This window comes from Chanodichthys erythropterus, chromosome 8 (assembly GCF_024489055.1).
Source record: "Chanodichthys erythropterus isolate Z2021 chromosome 8, ASM2448905v1, whole genome shotgun sequence".
Taxonomy (NCBI): domain Eukaryota; kingdom Metazoa; phylum Chordata; class Actinopteri; order Cypriniformes; family Xenocyprididae; genus Chanodichthys; species Chanodichthys erythropterus.
Genome location: NC_090228.1, coordinates 16,758,664 through 16,781,287, shown reverse-complemented (window position 1 = coordinate 16,781,287; position 22,624 = coordinate 16,758,664). Strand labels below are relative to the sequence as shown.

Sequence of the window (22,624 nt, the reverse complement as noted above, 5' to 3'; positions counted from 1 at the left end):
TCTGTCATAGACGCGCGCGTGCGCGTGCTGTCAGATTATTGCTTGCGCATCGAGTGCGCGCTCCCCGCGTACCTTGCACTAGCCTAGACAACATCAACAGATTAAAATAATAATAATAATAATAATAATAGGGAAAAGGGGAAAATAAAAGAAAATTACAAAAGTAATAACACAACAAACGAAATAAAATAAATGTGAATGTTTCATACTTTTGTTGAAATCATAACAAAAACTGGAGTTTGTTTTCATATTTTTTATTAAGATAAACCTAAACTCAGTCTCCTAAAACATCCTAAAATAAAAGAAACATTTGTACAACATTTGAATACACTGACACACGTTGAGGAGCTTTGTCTGAAACTATAATTCATTATTTACTCTCTGTAATTGTTTCCCATTAAACTGATATATAAACTATATATATATATATATATATATATATATATATATATACACTACCAGTCAAAACTTTGGAAACATTACTATCATTAATTTTTTTTAATGAAGTCTCTTATGCTAATTAAGGCTGCATTTATTTCATAATACAGAAAATACAATAATATTGTGAAATATTATTACAATTTAAAATTGTGGTTTTCTATTTTAATATAATTTATTTCTGTGATCAAAGCTGAATTTTCAGCATCATTACTCCAGTCTTCAGTGTCACATGATCCTTCAGAAATCATTGTAATATGCTGATTTATTATCAATGTTGGAAACAGTTGTGCTGCTTAATATTATTTTATAACCTGTGATACTTTTTCAGGATTCTTTGATGAATAAAAAGTTAAAAAAATATCAGCATTTTATTTAAAATAGAAATCTTTTGTAACAATATACACTACCGTTCAAAAGTTTGGGGTCAGTCATTTTTTTTCTTTCTTTCTTTTTTGAAAGAAATTAATACTTTTATTCAGCACGGATGTGTTAAATTGATAAAAAGTGATAGTAAAGATTTATATTGTTCGAAAAGATTTATATTTTGAATAAATGCTGTTATTTTTAACCTTTTATTAATCAATGAATCCTGAAAAAAGTATCACAGGTTCCAAAAAAATATTAAGCAACACAACTGTTTTCAACATTGATAATAACTGAGTATCAAATCAGCATATTAGAATGATTTCTGAAGGATCATGTGACACTGAAGACTGGAGTAATGATGCTGAAAATTCAGCTTTGATCACAGAAATAAATTATATTTTAAAGTATATTAAAATAGAAAACCATAATTTTAAATTGTAATAATATTTCACAATATTATTGTTTTTTCTGTATTTATTATGAAATAAATGCAGCCTTAAAGAGCATATATTTATTTATTTATTTATTTATTTAGAGGCCTCCTTTTTGAGAACCATTATATTACTAATGGGAGTAATAAGTCAGTCCTCCCCGCGCGAGGGCGCTGTTCAGCCTCACTGATTACTGAACGATGACCGAGGACGCGGCCATTCACAAAAGCAAGCGGATCTCAAATGGATCCTTAAGTCAAAATGGACCCTTTTGACAGCTCCGATTCTCTGGAAGGGCCATCAAAGGCTGCGGCGACAGATACAGAGGTATCGGAGCCGTGGTCGCGCTTCTCTGCCTGGCTCGAGTGTGTGTGCGTCGTTACCTTCGACCTCGAGCTCGGACAAGCCATAGAGGTAACTTACAAATGATGTGCATGCACCCTAACATCTGTCTGTCTGTTTGTTAGCTAGCTACTCGCGTAACCACTTTACAGGCAATAATCTGATTGTGATAATATGCTGAAAGAAACATCCTGTACACTGTAACCACAGCAACAACAGCATCACTGTAACATTCTTTATCTTGTCATTAGCTCGTTTACCCTTATGATGTCAAACTCACGGAAAAGGAGGTAAGGTTGATTTAATTTAAATTATTTATTTATTTATTTTCCACCTACAGTGTTATAAATGTATAAAAGGTGTTACAACAATTCTCAATACAACACTAATTCCATTCTAAAATGCCCCTAAAACTACTACAATCCTTCGCTTCCATCTGTCTTTTAGAAAACAAGCATTTGTTACTTATCCTTTCCTGACTCATACTCAGGTAATGTGCTGGCAAATACTGATCTCATCATTGCTATCATGATAAACAGTTGAAACATGAGCTTTACAGCTCAGTCACATGAGTTCATGTCTATCCCAGGATGCCTCGGGGACACTCAGTTCAGCTTCAGACTGCGGCAGTCGGTGGGCCGCAGTTGCTCTTGGTTTGGACAGGAGGATGTGTATAACATGGATGCACCTGTGACCCTGCAGGTTAGAAACTAGAAACTGACTTGATATGTTAAGCAGCACAACCATTTTCAACATTAAAGGATTAGTTCACTTTCAAATAAAAATTTTCCTTAAAGTTTGAATTAAAGTTTGAATTTTGGTTAAAGTTTGAATTAAATTGTCATTTGCAATATACCAGTGCAAGTATATAACAATTAGTTCAAACTTTGACCTGTGGAGGGCAGTAATACACTTAGCAGCGTCTACACTGCCGCAATTATAATAGAGAAGAAGAAGAGAGCTTGTTAAAGATGAGCATTTATGGATAAAAGTATATAATTTTTTATTTTATTTTTAGAAAATGACAGATTGTTTCGCTAGATAAGACCCTTATTCCTCGTCTGGTATCGTTTAAAGCTCTTTGAAGCTGCACTGAAACTGTAATTTTGACCTTCAACCGTTTGGAGGTCATTGAAGTCCACTATAAGGAGAATAATCCTGGAATGTTTTCATCAAAAACCTTCATTTCTTTTCGACTGGAGAAAGAAGGACATGAACATCTTGGATGACATGGGGGTGAATAAATTATCAGGAAATTTTAATTTGAAAGTGAATTAATCCTTTAAGAATAATAATAGTAAGACATGTTTCTTGAACACTACATCAGAATTTTAGAATGATTTCTGGCGGATCATGTGACACTGAGGACTGGAGTAATGGCTGCTGAAATTACAGTTAAAATTCAAATGCATCACTACTGTTTCACATCTGCTTTAAACCAATAAATTCCAGAAATAAAGTGTGCATGTAAATTATTTTCCTGTCTTTCAGAAGGAGCATGCACATTTCCACGGGTATGTGTATTTCAGGCAAGTGAAAGATGCGTCTGTCAAAAGGGGCTACTTTCAGAAGGTGTGTAACTGATACATGTTTGTTCTGTTTTTTCATGATGAGCTGTTGCAGTCTGTTTAGACTTTATGCACAATTGTATGTATTTAGTCAATGGCCTTGTGGTCAGCATACAATTATACGATGACTGTTTTGTACTGTAAATAATTTCAGTTTTTTCTATATCTCTAGTCTCTGGTGGTGGTGTCCAGACTGCCGTTTGTGAACCTGTTCAGTTCACTGCTGCAGGTCATTGCGCCTGAGTACTTTGAAAAGCTCGAACCTTGTTTGGAGACAGGTGAGGCCACCTTGACTTAAAGGGTTAGTTCACCCAAAAATGAAAATTCTGTCATTTATTACTCACCCTCATGTCGTTCCACACCTGTTTTCATCTTCGGAACACAAATTAAGATATTTTAGTTGAAACCTGATGGCTCAGTGAGGCCTGCATTGCTAGCAATGGTACTTCCTCTCTCAAGATCCATAAAGGTACTAAAAACATATTTAAATCAGTTCATGTGAGTACAGTTGCACTACCTTAATATTATGAAGTGGCGAGAATACTTTTTGTGTGCCAAAAAAACAAAATAACGACTTTTCAACAATATCTCATGATGGCCAATTTCAAAACACTGCTTACGAGCTTTACGAATCGAATCAGTGATTCGGATCTCCTATCAAACCGCCAAACTGCTCAAATCACGTGACTTTGGCGCTCTGAACCGCTGATTCGATTCGCAAAGCTCCGAAGCAGTGTTTTGAAATCGGCCATCACGAGATATTGTTGAAAAGTCGTTATTTTGTTTTTTTGGCGCACAAAAAGTATTCTCGTCACTTTATAATATTAAGATAGAACCACTGAACTCACATGAACTGTTTTAAATATGTTTATAGTACCTTTATGGATCTTGAGATTGGCATTGCTGTCTATGGAGGCCTTACAGAGCCATCAGATTTAATCAAAAATATCTTAATTTGTGTTCCAAAGATGAACAAAGGTCTTGCAGGTGTAGAACGACATGAGGGTGAGTAATAAATGACATTATTTTCATTTTTGGGTGAACTAACCCTTTAAATATACAGTGTATATTCATACATATAGTACTATTTATAAGTTTGGGGTAAGTCAATTTTTTTTAAAAATGAAATTAATACTTTTATTCAGCAAGGAGATTAATCAAATGTGACAGTAAAAATATTTAGGGGCTGTTTACACAACAAATTTTTCCATTTCAATGCACTACTTTTCCATTGTTTTTCTGTGGATAGATGTGTATGACCGTTGTTCCCGCCTCTTACGTCTTTTGTAGCGACACACGTGTGACGCAGAGTTCTAAAAATGCGGCGCTCACGTTAAAATCAGCTTTTTAAAAAACATGTCTCAAGACCTTGCATTTTTTTTCCCCATTCCATTGTCCTAGTCTTGTGTTTTTCAAAGCAAAAACGCTTTCTGTGTGAACATGCACTTCAAATCAAAGAAGTGTTTCATGGTTTTTCCAAAAAAGTATTAAGCAGCACAACCATTTTCAACACTGATAATAATAATAAATAATAATAATTTCTTTAGCACCAAATCATCATATTAGATTGATTTCTGAAGGATCATGTGACTCTGAAGACTGGAATAATGATGCTGAAAATTCAGTTTTGCCATCAAAGGAATAAATTACATTTTGAAGTATACTGTATAGAGGGTATGCATTGACGTCACTTTCCCTCCATAACACGCCCCCTCAGCTGGACTGAGTGGCAAAACATTGTGAAACATGACTGGCTTTAATAGGGAAAGCTGCGAAAATGGAGTAAAACAAAGGATTATCTTCTTAAATTACAGGCAGTTGGACTCGACAGTGGTCCTCACAACTCACCAAAGAACCAGTTGTCCATGGACATTGGCAATTGGGTTTTCTGACATTTATATTTACCTGATTTTAATATCAGGGAAATACGTAAAGGAAAGCCTGTGTTATCTGTATTATCTGCTAGACAACAATAATACAATTATAGGTAGATCTAAATCCGCATAGTCACTTATATTATTGTTGTATATCATATCGTCCAGCCCTAAAACTTGTTTAAGCACTAAGGCATTACAGACATAGCATTATGACTTCCTGTAAAACTGCTGGAATCGATGTGTATTGTGAAGCGCTAGGCTGTACAAATAAACTTGACACTTGGTCGGTCCATACAGCCATCCATCCATCCATCCATCCATCTTACTCACCTCATCCATCCATCCATCCATCCATCCATCCATCTCACTCACCTCATCCATCCATCCATCCATCCATCTCACTCACCTCATCCATCCATCCATCCATCCACTTTTGTGTGTATTTCGCTGCATTCACGCTGCCATTCAGTCTTTTTGCCACTCAGTGGGTGTAACCGCAGTGACTCCTGTGACTAGAATGTCAAACAGATCTCAAATCCTCAATCATATTGGTTAATGTGTTTCAGTCTGTAATGAGATTGACCAATGGCCAGCACCAGTACCAGGGCAGACCCTCAACTTACCTGTGATGGGTGTGGTGATGCAGGTTAGAATATTATGGATAGAAAAGGCTTGTTTTGATGTCTTGGATAAATGATTTAGATAATGGTGTTATCAATCTCCCATCCATTCAACTTATCAAATGTTGTGTTTGAATTTGCAGGTCAGAATTCCCTCAAAAGTTGAAACGCCTGGAGGAAGCCCTGCAAAACAGCCACAAACAGAGGTGCCTGACTCATTTTTCTACAACAATTATTCACATATGCTTTTATTTTTACATATGGTTGATATGTGGTTGCATTTTTGCAGAATCTGCTCCCTGCCCCCACAGTTCTTCCATCAGTCCACGAGCTGGATCTTTTTAAGTGAGTATTGCTCTGCTTGTACATGTGTTCTGTAATTACTAAACCATCTGTTGATTTTACAGCCGTCACTAATAGCTGCCCTAATCAACCTTCATTTATTCAGATGTTTCCAGTCAGTCCTGATTCACGTGCAGATGCTCTGGGAGCTCATGTTGCTAGGAGAGCCCGTGGTTGTTATGGCACCCTCTCCAACCGTCTCCTCGGAGACTGTGCTGGCCCTGGTCAGGTATGGACATTGTGTTCTCAAAGCACTCCTTCCAGAAGCGCATACATAAAAGTTATTATGAGGAACTTCTAATAGTGACAATAGGTCTGTTTTCTAGTAGAGTTTATGCAGAAGATCATCCATAATCCACACTCTTAGAAGAAAATGTTCTACATAGAACCTTTAAGGGTTCCGTCAGGTGCTTCATATATAGAACCTTTTAGAGGTTCCCATCATTTTATGGATTTAGTTTTAATTCATCAATTATGTACTAGAACTCCACTGAACATTTATTTTAAGAGTGCATTATAGCAACAACTCCTAGCCACACTATTTCAGAAGTTTTTGGATGTTTGTTTAACATTGATTGGGGGTGGAGGTGGGGTTAAATTGTAAGAATATAAATACATATTTTCTTCTCTATGTTAATTAATTAAAAAAAATATGAAAGTTTCTTTTTTTTTTTAAATTAGTTTTCAACAATAAAAAATTGTAAGGCCAAAGATTTTATATATATATATATTTTATGTTCACTTTTTTAGCTCCATTGCCCCACTGCGCTACTGTGGAGATTACCGACCATACTTCACCATTCATGACAGTGAATTTAAGGAGTACACCACCAGGACTCAGGCTCCGTAAGCAAAAACACACACTCCACGTTCAAGTCTTTCCAAGAAATTAAAATTAGCTGCACGAAAATTGAAAATTCTAGAGCTGCATGATTAAATCGTTAAAAGCTTGCAATCTCAATTCGGACACCCACCCATTCTTATTCCTAAACGACAACGATTCGTCTATATCTAAAACTTCAATTCACTTCATTCAAAATTCATTTCTGTTACAATAATTCAAATTATCACAAGAACTGGGATATGTATTTATATTTCGTATAGAAACATTTATGTCAATGGTAGCGATCAAAATAGAAAAAAATCACCTTTTGAAAGTAACTTGAGGCGTTAAATAAAGATTGTATCGATTACATTGTTACGCCAGTAGGTGGCAACAAGTGACTTAAAGGTGCCCTCGAATGAAAAATTTAATTTGTCTTGGCATAGTTAAATAACAAGAGTTCAGTACATGGAAATGACATACACTGAGTTTCAAACTCCATTGTTTCCTCCTTCTTATATAAATCTCATTTGTTTAAAAGACCTCCGAAGAACAGGCGAATCTCAGCATAACAACATCTGTTATGTAACAGTCGGGGTGTACGCCCCCAATATTTGCATATGCCAGCCCATGTTCAAGCATTAGACAAGGGCATTAACGTCTAGATGTGCACAACTGAATCATCAGATTAATCAAGCATGCATGACGAACACTTTGTAAAGATCCATTTGAGGGTTATATTAGCTGTGTAAACTTTGTTTATGCTGTTCAAGGCAAGCGCGAGCTCCGTGGGTGGAGAGCACGAGATTTAAAGGGGCCGCACAGCATAAATTGGCTCATATTTAATGATGCCCCAAAATAGGCAGTTAAAAAAAATTAATAAAAAAAAATCTATGGGGTATTTTGAGCTGAAACTTCACAGACACATTCAGGGGACCTTCGACTTATATTACATCTTGTAAAAAAACGTTAGATGGCACCTTTAAAATGTATTTGCCATTGAAACATTCATTCAAGAGATTTGTTCTAAAACGCTGATTCGTCCAGTAATGAAACAAGTGGAGTCTTAATGAGTGAGTGAATCGAATTAATTCAAGTTAATTAAATATTTTAAAATAGACCGTGCAGCTGTAGTTTATTCACCATCATGTCATTCCAAACTCATTATTTTCTTTTACAAAAAAATTAATTTCTGAAGAATAATCAAAGCTGTTCTTTTCCATTATAAAGAAAGTGAATGGGGACTGGAACTGTCAAGTTGCAAAATTACAAAAAAGCTGTCAACAAAGCTGACATGATTTTAAAAAACTTGTAATATAACACACATTGTATGGAAAAAGTAATCTTTTCATTTTTTGGATAAAACCTTGACTAGATGTGAGCTACTTCCATGCCCATATAGAAAACCTAATTTTTGGGTCAGGGAATAACTCTTCAGTCTATTTTCTGCTTTTAGGCCTAATGTGATACTGGGTGTCACAAACCCTTTCTTCATAAAGACCTTTCAGTGCTGGCCACACATTATTCGCCTTGGAGACCTGAAGATGTCTGGTAAGTAGTGTTCCATTTTAATAGCAAGGCTCTTCTGACATCCCTTTGGTTGCGTATGATTTTGTCATATTGCACATGAGAAAGGTCTGAATGAAGTTTCTCTGCAGGTGATTTACCAAAGCAAGTGAAGGTCAAGAAACTGGCAAAGTTAAAAACACTGGATACTAAAACAGGTACACAACAAGGGTTTGCTGTAATCTTATATGCTGAATAACGCAAACACTATATATATATTTTTATATATTTATATATATATATATTTATATATTTATATATAATAAAATGTAGTTTTTTCTCTTCCTATAAAGGTATTTACACAGCATACAAGACATTCTTACACAAAGACAAAGCCCTCATCAAACGACTCTTAAAGGTAAGCTACTGATGTTAGATAATGTAAAATTAAATATTTAAGTTTAAAGCTATAGTTTGTGTAACGTCTCGCTTTGTTTTTTAATTGCTCTTTCAGGGTATTCAGAAAAAAAGGCCATCAGAGGTGCAGAGTGCCATTTTGAGGCGGCATCTGTTGGAGCAGACACAGAGTTTCATTCTTCCACTGGTGAAGTTCTTTTGCACCTTGAGAGTAATGTTGTCAAAAGTACCGATTTCGATACCAAGTTGATACCGAAATTTAAAAAATGTGATACTTTGAGCACTGTTGAGTGGATTCGTAAACACCTCGGATTGGTCATTGTGTTCACGTGCTCAACATATATGTCCGTGATTGGCTACAATGATCAATGCACAGAATTATTTGAATTTAAAAGCATTTTGAAATTGGGAGCGTATGAAAGCAGGTGTCTATCAGTGTATCTGAAGAGCGTCATTGATGTCCATTTACAACATGTTTTTGAAGCATTGATCATTGCAGCCAATCACAGACATAATATGTTGAGTGTGTGAACACAATGGCCAATCAGAGGTGTTTGAGAATCCGCTCAACAGCGTTTAAAGCATCACATTTTTTTAAATTTCAGTATCAACTTGGTATGGAAGTCGGTACTTTTGACACGGAGCTTAATGACAGCCTTACTGACTGTTTTATATCATTTACTAAGCAGTCTTGAGCTTCACACCCATTCTTTTCTTTAGGAAAGGTATTTGGAAAGCCTCATGCCACCCCAGAGGTCTGTGTCTCCATGGAAGGTTGGTTCAAGATGATGTGTATCAGATTAAGAAGACATATATAAGGCATTTGATTATTAAAATGATTATTTGGGACCTCAAACATAATAGTTGTGTCTGTGTTTATGTCTCAGACACCTCCTCAGATCCGGTCCTTCAGTCAAGACGAGTTCATGAAGACCCTGGAGCAAGCAGGGCCGCAACAAATGCTGAAAGGAGATTGGACAGGCCTGTACAGGTAACACACCATGGTTGTGTTTTCAAAAGCATCGTAAGCCCATTGGCACCAGTAATCTGTTCGTTCTACTTAGGCTTATGATCATTTCAAGAAACGCAGCCCAGGACATTTGGGAACTAATGACTGAAACTTCCTGTTAATCGTGCATGTAATTTAATAACTGTTTATTGTGAGTTTCAGGCGCTTCTTCCGTTCTCCAAATTTTGATGGCTGGTATCGGCTCAGGCACAAAGAGATGACTCAAAAAGTGGAATGTCTTCATTTAGAAGCCATCTGTGCCGCTGTGAGTATGATATTGGATCTGGATTTGGTCTCTTCTCATACTATTATAATTCTGTGTGCAAATAAAGAATTTGCTCATAATCCAACAATCAAGTTGTTCTAAACTCTTTTGAGTTTTTCTTCTGTTTAACACAAAAAGAGAAATTCTGAGGAATTGAACTGGTCGCTCTGTTCCATGCAATTACATTGAATGTGTCAAAAAGTATGCAAAACCACTATAAAATGAATCATAAAAGTATAGCAACAATAGTCTACAGTATATAACTAACACTACTGTTCAAATGTTTGTGGGATTTTTTAAAAGAAATTAATGCTTAATTCAGCATTGATAATAGTAAAAATTTTGAGCACTAAATCAGCATATTAAAATAATTTCTGAAGGATCATGTGACATTGAAGACTGGAGTAATGATGCTGAAAATTCAGCTTTGCCATCACAGGAAGAAATTACATTATAAAATATATTAAAGTAGAAAACACCAATTTTATATAATAATAATATTACAATATTAATGTTTTACTATAGTTTTGATGATATAAATGCAGCCTTAGTGAATATTTAAGGAGCTTCTTTCAAATTCATTAAAAAAATCTTGCCAACCCCCAAATTTTGAACAGTAGTGTATGCGCTTTATTCTTCTATAGTTTATCGAAACTATATGATCACATTAAAGGAACACTCCACTTTTTTTGAAAATAGGCTCATTTTCCAACTCCCCTAGAGTTAAACAGTTGAGTTTTACCGTTTTCGAATCCATTCAGCCGATCTCCGGTTCTGGCGGTACCACTTTTAGCATAGCTTAGCATAGTTCATTGAATCTGATTAGACCGTTAGCATCGCGCTTAAAAATGACCAAAGAGTTTTGATATTTTTCCTATTTAAAACTTGACTCTTCTGTAGTTAAATCGTTTACTAAGACCGACGGAAAATAAAAAGTTGCGATTTTCTAGGCTGATATGGCTAGGAACTATGCTTTCATTCAGGCGTAATAATCAAGGAACTTTGCTGCCGTATCATGGGTACAGCAGGCGCAATGATATTACGCATCGTCTCTCACATACGTCTCCATGGTTGCAAGGCACGTTCCCTTTGCAAGCAGGGGCTCACGGGCGCTGCGTAATATCATTGCGCCTGCTGCAGCCATGGAACAGCAGCAAAGTTCCTTGATTATTACGCCTGAATGAGAGTATAGTTCCTAGCCATATCGGCCTAGAAAATCACAACTTTTTATTTTCCGTCGGTCTTAGTACACGATTTAACTACAGAAGAGTCAAGTTTTAAATAGGAAAAATATCAAAACTCTTTTGTCATTTTAAAGCGCGATGCTAACGGTCTAATCAGATTCAATGAACTATGCTAAGCTATGCTAAAAGTGGTACCGCCAGAACCGGAGATCGGCTGAATGGATTCGAAAACGGTAAAACTCAACTGTTTAACTCTAGGGGAGTTGGAAAATGAGCCTATTTTCAAAAAAAGTGGAGTGTTCCTTTAAGTGAGGAACAGACTGCAATTTAAGCTGTTCTTAACTACATTTTCTCGACCAGATTGATTAATTTCATGAATGAATCATACCATCAGGTTTTGTGAAAATGGATCAACTGATTATTAAAAAACTCAAAGAAACCATTGAGCATTTTCAGTGAATATCCACTTAAATTTCAGTCTTTTTTGAGTTGCATGGAAAAGCGCAACCAGTGCAGTTCTTCAAAATCCTTCTTTTGTGTTCCACAGAAGAAAGAAAACCCTGCGAGTTCAGAACAACATGAGGGTGAGTAAAGAATAATGCTAATTTTCATTTATAAATGACTCCTTTAATGGTTCATTTAGAGTGTTCACACTTGCAGTTCGGTTCATTTGGTCCAGACCAAAAAAAAACAAACAGGGACACGTTCACAATCTGATTCGTTGTTTATCATGACTATGACGAGAAAAAAACTATATGCGTGAGCCTTTTTAGGGTCTCATCTTCCTGTTTTTGGTTTGTTTAAATGTCTTTGGTCCATGTTGCGTTCATATATCATTTGAACCACACCAGAGTTCATTTGGAACCATCTTTTCAGCGGTCTTGGTCCACTTGTTTGAACCATGGTTCAGATGGCAGTGTTCACACTTGAACGCACTAACAGAGCAATCGCACCAGGGTTCGTTTTAATCGAACCAAACATGCCAAGTGTGAACGCACCCTTAATTTGATTCTGGTTTTGTTTTCATTACTTCAGGATCTGCTGACGTGGACCAAAGACAAATCAGAGGTAGAGATTGTTGACCTCATCCTGAAGTTGAGGGAGAAACTGGTGAGTGAAACGTAAGCAGCTGTGTTTTACCTTAAGACATTTGCCTGAAGCTTCTCTCTTTATTTATATGTCCTACACAGATGAGAGCTAGAAAACACCAGCTTCCAGTGAAAGAAGAACTTCTGGAGAGATTGGAGCAATCCATCCAGACCATCATCAGCTCCTTGCCAGAGGATCTACAGACACTATTACACAGACAATGACAATCAGACCCACGTGAACACTGACCAGCAGATCCACTGACAAATACATAAGAGTGTCTGTCTAGAATATACCAGCCGTATATGAACCCATGACACCTGCACAGGTATCAACCCAGTTTTCTTCTTCTGGTAAACTCATACACTACCACTACGAGGCCTTTCATTTTGGATGTACAGTACTGAAGAGAAACAACAGATACTGCTATACAAGGTTCTATATGACACAAGAAGAACACAGAAAACATTGATTCTTAGATTTTAAGACCTCAGCTAGGCTTCATACTAAATTTTAAACATCTGCTAAATTGCATTTTAACAAGCATCAAATATTTAAATATAGCCTGCAGTCATTTAGCACTGCATGAACATAATTTATTTTATAAATCAACATTTAGTCAAATAGCTTGATAAAAAGAATGAAAAATTTGACTTTTAATTAGCATATTAAGCATTTATTTAGCATATGCAGTGAATGATATTTATATGTATGACGTGTTGGATTTATTTATAATTTAATAAATATCAACACTTTTATTCTGGTGGTAGTGTTAGTTATTACATTATGGAACACTAGCAAACCCGACTCTAAAAATACACAGCAACACTTTTGCCGTTTATTTATGCATTTACACCTTACCTGACCTTTAACCTTTGCACAGTGTCGTTTGGCCGGTTTTTATTATTTTTATATTAGGAGCTAATTGTATAAGCAATTTTATGACATTTTAGATTTGATCTCAATCAGGGCCTGATTGACAAACTCTGGATTAAAACTAATCTAAAACTAGACTCATTTTAATTGATAATCATTATTGACAGTATCATTTTATTATAAATCATTTCATTAATATTTTCCAGGATTTATGAATGACTGAGCAGTAGCAGTGAAATCTGGTCACATGAGCGAATTAGGTGGTGGTTCATAATGAGTTTTGTCATTGGAAAAGGTCAAGTTCATCAATGCCATTAAAACATAATACCATCATGTATATGATACTCAGTATATATTGTGTTTGCCAGTCATGATGTTCCTTTTTTGATACAACCTGAACTTTATTTAGTTGTTCTACAGCACTTTTTGTTCGCAGGTTTGCACTTTTTACCCATATTTTGACGTAATTTTTTGTAGTACATTCTGTGATTGCTTGATTAGTTTTCTTTTTATTTATTAAAATGGTTGCCAAACTTTCGAATATTATAAAATGTTTGTTTCAAAGAGCCATTTTTTGTGTGTTTTTATGGTTGGGAATGTATTATTAAAGTCTATGTTTGAACGGACCAGCAGTAAGAGTTCGGGTGTACAAACAGGTGTTTGATGATTATTTGTTATTCTAGTTGTATGCTTATTCGTGTTTCTCAGTTCTCGGCCTGGAGGACCATGAAACGCTGCACATTTTTGGATGCCTCCCTTATGTAACGCACCTGATACAACTCATCTCCTGCTCATAAGATTAATTGATTGTATCATCAGGGACATGTACAAAATGAGCAGTTGGGAAACTCCAAGATCAGATTGGGAAACACTGGGTGAATTTGAATACCATACTACTCACTATTTCTGTCTCACTATATATTTAAATGGCAGAAATAGTAATAGTATGGTATTTTGAATTCAGCCAGTCTTTTTAAATGATGCAAGGAGCACCTGTTTTTAATAAGTAGATACTTCAACATGTTTTTCTTATGATAATCAGCTAAGCATTTAGTAGTAGAGTTTTTTTTTTATTATTATTTCCATATTACTTTGTATTTTATATTACTAATACTGTTATTTTTAATGATATTACAAACTGAAGAAACATGATTGTGTTGTGTGGCTGAAAATGTAATAAAATATTTTAAAAAGTTGCTTATGCATTGGAGTGATGGATTTTACAAATTCTAAGTAAAAGTATATATTGTATTTATACACTAATATAAAAACATAAAATGCTGAAGAGATCAAAATAGTTTATTGTTTTGGTCAAAGATTGAAAATATACATTTATCTGACTGATAAAATTTATTTAGAAGACAAACCATGAAAATGATCTGTAGTTTGTTTTCTCAAAACTAAACAAACAAAAAAAAAGCATAATATATATTTACAGCTTATATTAAGAGGTAACCGTGTATTCATCAAATGCCCTAGACTATGGCAGGAAAAAACAACCAACCAAAAACCAACCTACATGTTTGCAAACTCAAAGCAGCTGATGATTTCTTACTTAATTTTTAAACTTAATCGAATATTCTCATTAGAACTCATGGAATTAGTTTTGTGTGTTAAACATATGCATGGAAGTCACCATGACGATATATGAAAAGTGCTGCTGTCTGAAGGCATTACTTGCTAGTTTCCCTCTTAGAAGTCTTGGAGCTTTCAATGTCATTGTAAAGTCCATTTGAGAGTGTTTTCTTTGGCATAACCCGTTCTGTAGATGTTAACCTTTCATCCAAATAGTTTAACATTGTTTCCAGTTATTATACAAAATCAGTAACACTATTTTAGTGCACCCAACTCGGCTGATTACACAGATTGAAGACAAAATGTCAAGATCTAATATTATGTTGCACAGGAGGGAGGTACTGGATGATGGACGATACATTATCCAATACTGGACTCAAACCGTTCGTAGTGTTTAATATCCTGTCATGCAATAGTTGGAGTATATATGTCATTATCGGAAACATATCCACATTGTTGCTCCTGTTATTTGGTACCTTCTCACACTGCACACAAAAAGTGGTCAATCTCAGCACAGTAGAATCATAAAGTCTCAACTCGTTTGAATCATCTCATCCCTGCCGTCCACCAATTGTGTGGCTGCTGCTTCAGCACGGCTTGTTTCTCTTGAGGACTAAAGTGCAAAATGGTCAAAATGGCCGTGAGCGTTTGCTGGCGCCCCCTGGTGTCATGGAGTGTGAGAAACCTATAAATGACGTTCTTGAGGTACTCGAGGTTGGCCCCATCTCTTCCTTGGTCCCGAATATGCTTGTCCAACTGGCAGCGTAGCTCAGCAATCTCTTCTTCATGCCTCTCCCCCTTTGCAATCAGCTTTCCTTGTAGCTGGTGTAAGTCTTCCTCTAGCCGGTGCTTTTGTTTGCGCAAGGCGGCCACTTCCACCTCTTTGCGGGACAGCTGTTCGGCGTAGAGCAATAAAGTTGGCTCGTTGGGCCCAGATAGTTTTAGAGCTTGAGCGATAATGTCACTTTCTTCTTGTTCTGGTTCAGCTTCCTCTGGGTCACCACCTTCCATCGCTGTGCTGTTATTTGTAGCGTTTCTCTGATGGCTTCCAAAACTGATCACCGCGGCAGCCCGAAGTCGCTCCAGCTCGAGGTCTTTTTCTGCAAGCAGGGCCATTGTGCGATCTCTCTGTTTGTGCAGCTCTTCTTCAAGCCGCAAGAAACTCTCCCTGTGTTGAGCCTCCAGCCTTTCGACATCCAGTTTGTGAGCCTGTTGGAGCGCTACAAGCCCTAGTTGCCGCTCCTCCAGGTCCCGTTTGTGTTGCGCTTCCGCTTCGTCGGAAAGAATGCGAAGGTTGATGTACTTCTCTTTCAGCTCGGCCAGCTGGTCACGCGCTTCTTCTAACTCTTTAGACTGGTTGCCGTCTTTTGCGTTCTTGTTTTTCAGAACACCCTGAGCCCTCATTTTGTAACGCTCGAACTCCTCCCTTACCTGTCGGAGCTCTTGCTGGTAGTGGAGCGCTGACGCCTTCTCTCCCTCTGAGACTTCCTTGTCCTTTTCTCCTAGCAGTTTTTCGATATCCAGACTCTGGTCTTGAGATCTTTGTGCAGCCAGTAGGAGTAACTTCTTTACCTTCTCAAGTTTGTCCTTTAACACGTCCACGTTCAAGTTGGTGTCGTCAATGTTTAGATCGCAAGTCGTCGTCCTATTGACTGCTGTGATGGCGAGGGTTTTGTTCTCGGTGTCGAGTTGAAGGATACGTTCTCGCAGCCTCTGAGCGTTCTGTTGGTCCTTCTGTCTGGCCTTCTCGCAGGCACCCAGCAGTTCAGAGAGCTCAGATACTCGCTCCTCAAGGCTGGCAACTCGTGCCTCCTCCATCTGTGCCTGTTCTCGGAGAAGCTCATCTTGCTGTGCCACCTACATAGGAGTCAGAAATAAGAATAAATGTTTAGATTGACAATAGACGAGGGGTGTCCAATCTTGCTCTTGGAGGTCGACTATCCTGCAGAGTAGGGCTGCACGATTAATCCCATGAGATTGTCATGCGTGTCTCATCAGTAAAGCCGGTTCTGTGATTAGCGGTAAATGTCCATCACCTGCTTTCAAATGGAGCGGCACTTAATATACAGAGCCGTAGTTCGCAGACAAGCTACGCAATATCGCGCTCATAATCGCAGATGAATCGCCTTCGATTATGAACATGATATTGCGTAGCTTGTCCGCGAACTACGGCTCTGTATATTAAGTGCCGCTCCATTTGAAAGCAGGTGATGGACATTTACCGCTAATCACAGAACCGGCTTTACTGATGAGACACGCATGACAAACACATGCGATTAATCGTGCAGCCCTACTGCAGAGTTTAGCTTCAATCCTAATTAAACACCTGAACCAACCAATTAAGGTCTACAGGATTGCTAGAAATATCCAGGCAAGTGTGTTGGAGCAGGATGGAGCTCAACTCTGCAAGACACTGGCCATCCAGGAACAGGACTGTATGAAATAGTATCATTATATCAGCCAGGCCAGTTTAGTGAGCAAACATAATTGGTCTCATTCATGAAACATTCGTAAATATACGAGTAAATATGTGAGTGATTTGCGCGTAAAGAGACCTTCCCGAAAACTCTTCTCCTGATTCACAAATACTTCGTAAACGTCAGAAGTGATAGTGAAATGTGTGTGTGTTAATGAATTCCAATCAGTCGTAAATGGGACGCGTGTGCACGCTCATTCCTCATTACCATAAATCCCGCCCATTAAATCCGACTGACAACTATATATGGGCATCATATTATGGGTGCTTCTCAATATCCCTCCTCGTCTCCTCGCTCCTCCGTCCTCCATCCTATGACCCAGAAAACAATCGAGCTCAGCCATCTTGAAGGACATCTCAATTCTCTAATTGCACCGCAAGGACGCGAGGAGTGAAGAGGCTTCCTGGGGAGTTATGAGCGAGGATACACAGGTGCATCCTTTGCGGAAGACTTTCTCATTGAGAAACGTGATGCACACATAAATTCTCCTCCCCCTTCTTATCTGTCACAATAATTTAAATGTATGCTTTACTTTTACAGATTAAATAAACTTTATATCTCATGTATTTCAACTAGGCATCTTGCTTTATTAATATTTATTACATTTTTTTAAATAACCAAACTTTAACAACATGTGGGTAGATCCCTCGAGCGCAGCTGATGACGCTTTGAAGTGACGCTAAAGGGAGCGAGCATTTATCATTTCACTTGATTCAATTCCTCCGTCCTCTCTTCTTTTCCTTGTGTCCTTCCCTCGCATCCTGGAGGGGTGGAGCTAAGACGCGAGGAAAGGAAGCAAGGAAAGGAAACGAGGATGCACAAATAAGAATTGAGAAGCACCCTATGACACCAAAATAAGGATTTTGGCCATTTTATAGGAAACAATTTCCATAACAATTAATTAGTTTGCCCAGCCCTATTGAAATCAATTCATTATTTGATTAAAGTGCTCTGTTTGCAGATGCTATTACTGGCTCTCACAATAAAAGTAAAAAGAAAAAACGTATGTAATTACTATATATAATACTTTTTCAAAATGCTGCATTAATATGTACCTTATTAAGGTGAATTAAAATGCAACCTTATTAATGAGCAAAACGTTCGGATGTTAAACGCACTATTTCCGCGTGGCTGGGAGCAGGTGTAGATTTCTTTCGTACCAACTAACATTTGGAAAATACGGACATTTTAATGAATCCGAAAATTTACGCCAGAACCACTTTACACACGATTTACACAAAAATTCGTGTTTCATGAATGAGACCCAATGAGGGTCTCATTCTAGGGATGCACCAATTAACTGATAAATGGACAATATCAAAATTCTATATTTTGAGTAAATTAAAAATAAATAATTTTTAATACTTTTAAATGAATTTAGGCATCACAACATTATGTTGTGCAGAATAAAAAATATATTTATTTTGAGATTTACTAGAGAATACATTAAATTATTAGTGTCTTTAAATATTAGTCTATAAATAAATAATAATAAAATCGATACCAATTTTGAAATGGAAATTCACTCTTACTATTTTTAAAATGCATGTTATTGACTTTGTTGTGAACAATTCATCCATGCATGTTTAATTATTTATTTATTTATTTTTTTACCTTAATTTTTAATCACAATGTCATAACTGAAAGTTGTGGTGAAACAACACAATTCTCTCCGGTGACATATGCTGGATTCACAATCATTTACTCCACTTGAACTCAGATCTGCCTCCATTCAATATACAAATGATGTGTAGAACCGAGTCTCACCCTCATTTTTTTCTTTTCAGATAATCCATTTCACTTGGATGTATGACAATACAGAAGAAAGATCTCTCGCTACTTCCATTACACTGCGACTTCAAAGCAAATCTAGTATAGGCTGGTATGGATATATCATGCATTATACATGTTGGGAGTACATGCCTATTTAATATTCAACAACTTGGCCTGTCCCCAAAAACAATGGGAAAATGCGGATTAGCTAATCATAGTATAAATAATATGTATACTCTCTTAAAGTCAGCATGAAACAGAAGTTGCGATAGCTTTTCTTCTCTTTTGTGATGTATATCCAAGTTAAACGGCTTCTCAAAAATGAAAAAAACATTTTCAGGACTTGATTTTGTCCATCAGCAATGACTGGATGGTTGGAACGTTGTTGTTTGCTATCGCTGTGATCTCATTTGAGTGACAGGTTGTCCTGCCCTCGGACCAGTGAACGTCATCAGAGAAGAGAAGAGCTGTTGTTGCAAGAGGGAGGGGAAGTTACTTTGATTAAAGATTACGAGAGCTCATGAATTAAAACAAATAATGCACGATAAATCGTTTATAATAAATGAGAAAACTGAATAAGAATGGTCAACTTTAAAAGTAGAATAACAAAAACAGGCTGTTTAAGTAAGTGGGGTATAGTCTTTACGATGACTAGAATGAATGCTAGAAACTGTAAGATCTGGCCTTTTTAAAAAGTACCTTTCTGATTTCCTGATGAAGTTGCTGATTGAAGTGAGCTTTGAGGTCTGCAATTTCTTGCTGGAACTCCTCCACACGAGGGTCAGGTTTACTCCTTTCCGCCGCTGCAGCCTTCAGGCTTTTCCTCAGCTCCTCTCGTTCCTGAGTGATCTCTTTTAGCTGCGATTCATAATCTAGCCCTCTGTCTACTGCCTGCATGGCTTCAGCCAACGCCTCCCGGGCGTCCTCCAGTTTGAGTTCGGCATCCTGTCTCAGTCCCCTCTCCTCCTGCAGGAGTTTCTGAAGCTCTCGGAGCATGAGCGCATGATCGCCCTGCTCCTGCGCTCGTTCGTGCTGCTGGGTGATGACACGGGCTTTGCTCTCCGCCAGCTGCTCCTGCAGGCTCTGAAGCTCCAGTTGGTGCTGCTTCAGATCTTCCTCCATCCTGGCCTGCAGCTCCTCCAGTTCCTGCTTCATCTTCCGCTTGTCCGCCTGGAACGAAGCTTCCATTCTGGACTTTTCTTGAGTGACGGTTGACAAGGAACTGGTCAGGGTGGACAGCTGTGTCTTTAGTTGGATGACACGGCGGTCTGTGTCTGCTGCAGGTGGTGGCGGCTCCATACATCCACTGCTGCTGGTGCTGATGCCACTCTCAGACCCACTTGCCTCCTCCGACTGCTGGGGTAAGGCATGTACAACAGCTCCAGCGGTGGCTCCATCTACAGCACAGCTTTGGTCCTCCTCTATTTGGTCTCCTTTAGTGCTGTTGCTGGTCACACTAGTGGCCGTTTCAGCAGAGGCTGCTGTATCCAGGCTGTCTTCACTGTGAAGTGAACATCGGTCATCCCCAAGGTCGGATCGTTCAGCATTTCCTGTAGCACCACTAAACGACAGGTTATCACCACGCTGGCTTAAATCAACCTCCTGAGAAACGGTCAGTACCTTCAGGCTGGCTTCCAAGGCTTCTTTTTCCTTAAGTAAGCTTTGGTACGCTCTGACAACATCTTTAAAACGTGTCTGATACTTCACAAGCTGTTTCTTCTGCAATTCGATGGTTTCCAGCAGATCCTTCTTGCTTGGACCTCCGCCAAAGCTCATACCAAACTTGTCCATGCTGTATCAGGCTGGTTTCATACTCTCCGATATAATGATCTCCACCTGCAAAGTAAATACAGATTTAAGACTTCTATATGTGAAAGAAAGAAAGAAGGGCATGTGGATGTAAGCAGCTTTTTAAAATTTTTGTTTGCTTTAAAACGAAATATTCATATATATATATATATATATATATATTCCTTTTGTAATGTTTGTTTCACACTTTAAAATTATCCATGTAAAGCACTGGCCAAAATAAGGAAATAATTAATAAACATTCATAATTTGATATTTAACGTTTTTGTTGTTTGTTTGTCTTTAAGACTGTTTCTGCTGTCCGTTATTTTAAGATAATACTTACTATATTTTACAGCTCATTTGTTGTCTGAAGCTAATTATTTAGTTAGCCAGTTGTAAAGGTGTGAGAATACAATACATTAAATCCCACATCATGACATTTAAACTTTAAAGCATTGCGAATAAGGCGTTAACTGAATGTGCTCTTAGTTTCATTTACTGTTCAAATAATTGTCTTTCAAGGCAGAAATATTGTATTTACCCGAATACGTGTCCTGTTTACTTGCTGCAGTCGCTTCCGGGTGTGGAAGTGACGTCTCAGGAAAAATTAAAAGTTTAACAGTATTACAAAATAAATATTATAAGTTTATAATATTATATTATAATAGTAATATTATTAAAAAAAAAAGATTTTTAAATGTCATCTATAAAAAATATTAATCATGAATCGAGCAAGAAAAACATACTGAAATACTTGATGCTAAACGATGAACCGATTGTTGGTTTTGAGATTTTTTTTTTTTTTTTACTTTTTTTAAAATGCTAAGATATTTATATAAAGTCTCTCGTTTTTTTAAAAAAAAAAGACAAACAAACGCGCTGGCAGATCCCACGATGAAGATGAGGAGGAGGAAGAAAAGTGCCTCTGTTCTTTTGAAAACGCAGCGTCAGCTCTGGGCAGTTAGAATACAGTAACACATAGGAAAAGATCATTGTTTAGTAAGTGATTGTTAATAGACTAAACTGCACGTGTTCACTATATGGGAAAGAAAAAGTGTACATTATGAGCTAATTCAAAGTTTACTTCTAAAGATGTTTTAATGTAGTCTTTTAAAATATAAGCTATTTAAGTAGTGAGAGTTTGCAAGTGTCCAATAATGTTAAGTTAAGTTATGTTAAGTCCCTGTATAGGCCAAACAGACTGGGCCTGCATCTCAGTGTGCGTACTTTCCGTCCTAAATAGTGTGTGTCATTAGTAAAATCCAATACTAAATACTATTTAGGGTGTATAGTATGCACGTTGGGATGCAGGGTGAGTTTAGTTCCAACACACACACACAGGCCTATCTGTGGTATTCAAAGCCTGAAGGACTTGATTAACTGGATCAGGTGCGTTTAATTAAAGGGTTAGTTCACCCAAAAATGAAAATTATGTCATTAATGACTCACCCTCATGTCGTTCCACACCTGTAAGTCCTTCATTCATTTTCGGAACACAGTTAAGATATTTTAGATTTAGTCCGAGAGCTTTCTGTCCCTCCATTGAAAATGTATGTACGGTATACTGTCCATGTCCAGAAAGGTAATAAAAACATAATCAAAGTAGTCCATGTGACATCAGTGGGTTAGTTAGGATTTTTTGAAGCATCGAAAATACATTTTGGTCTAAAAATAACAAAAACTATGACTTTATTCAGCATTGTACTCTCTTCCGGGTCTGTTGTCAATCCGCGTATATATATATATATATATATATATTATGGGTCTGTAGAATCTGACTGGCTAAAGCTGTTTCCACATGATGATCAGTGGTACAGTTTCTATTTCATTAATGTTTTTATATTATATTTGA

At 37.2% G+C, this 22,624-nt stretch overlaps 2 protein-coding genes across 4 annotated transcripts; one reads left to right on the top strand and one right to left on the bottom strand.

Moving 5' to 3' along the window:
* Positions 1-1,442: 1,442 nt before the first annotated feature.
* On the top strand, positions 1,443-14,319 carry dennd6b (DENN/MADD domain containing 6B). Of its 2 annotated transcripts, XM_067391082.1 has the most exons (21): positions 1,443-1,652; positions 1,832-1,870; positions 2,028-2,070; positions 2,170-2,282; positions 3,072-3,152; positions 3,321-3,426; positions 5,592-5,671; positions 5,789-5,851; positions 5,935-5,990; positions 6,094-6,216; positions 6,738-6,833; positions 8,267-8,361; positions 8,469-8,534; positions 8,670-8,734; positions 8,831-8,920; positions 9,454-9,507; positions 9,621-9,724; positions 9,905-10,007; positions 11,739-11,775; positions 12,227-12,301; positions 12,382-14,319. In XM_067391082.1, exons 1-20 carry the CDS (start codon positions 1,500-1,502, stop codon positions 12,271-12,273), a joined length of 1,614 nt encoding a protein of 537 aa, XP_067247183.1. In that variant the 5' UTR covers positions 1,443-1,499; the 3' UTR covers positions 12,274-12,301; positions 12,382-14,319. The 2 variants fall into 2 exon arrangements, with proteins under 2 accessions (XP_067247183.1, XP_067247182.1); XM_067391081.1 differs by lacking the exon at positions 11,739-11,775.
* A 123-nt stretch (positions 14,320-14,442) lies between these two features.
* On the bottom strand, positions 14,443-21,411 carry gcc1 (GRIP and coiled-coil domain containing 1). 2 transcript variants are annotated; one of them, XM_067392070.1, is made up of 3 exons: positions 21,314-21,411; positions 19,681-20,817; positions 14,443-16,588 (listed from the first exon to the last, which is right to left on the bottom strand). In XM_067392070.1, exons 2-3 carry the CDS (start codon positions 20,770-20,772, stop codon positions 15,278-15,280), a joined length of 2,403 nt encoding a protein of 800 aa, XP_067248171.1. In that variant the 5' UTR covers positions 20,773-20,817; positions 21,314-21,411; the 3' UTR covers positions 14,443-15,277. The 2 variants fall into 2 exon arrangements, with proteins under 2 accessions (XP_067248171.1, XP_067248172.1); XM_067392071.1 differs by lacking the exon at positions 21,314-21,411 and adding an exon at positions 21,116-21,260.
* Positions 21,412-22,624: the final 1,213 nt, after the last annotated feature.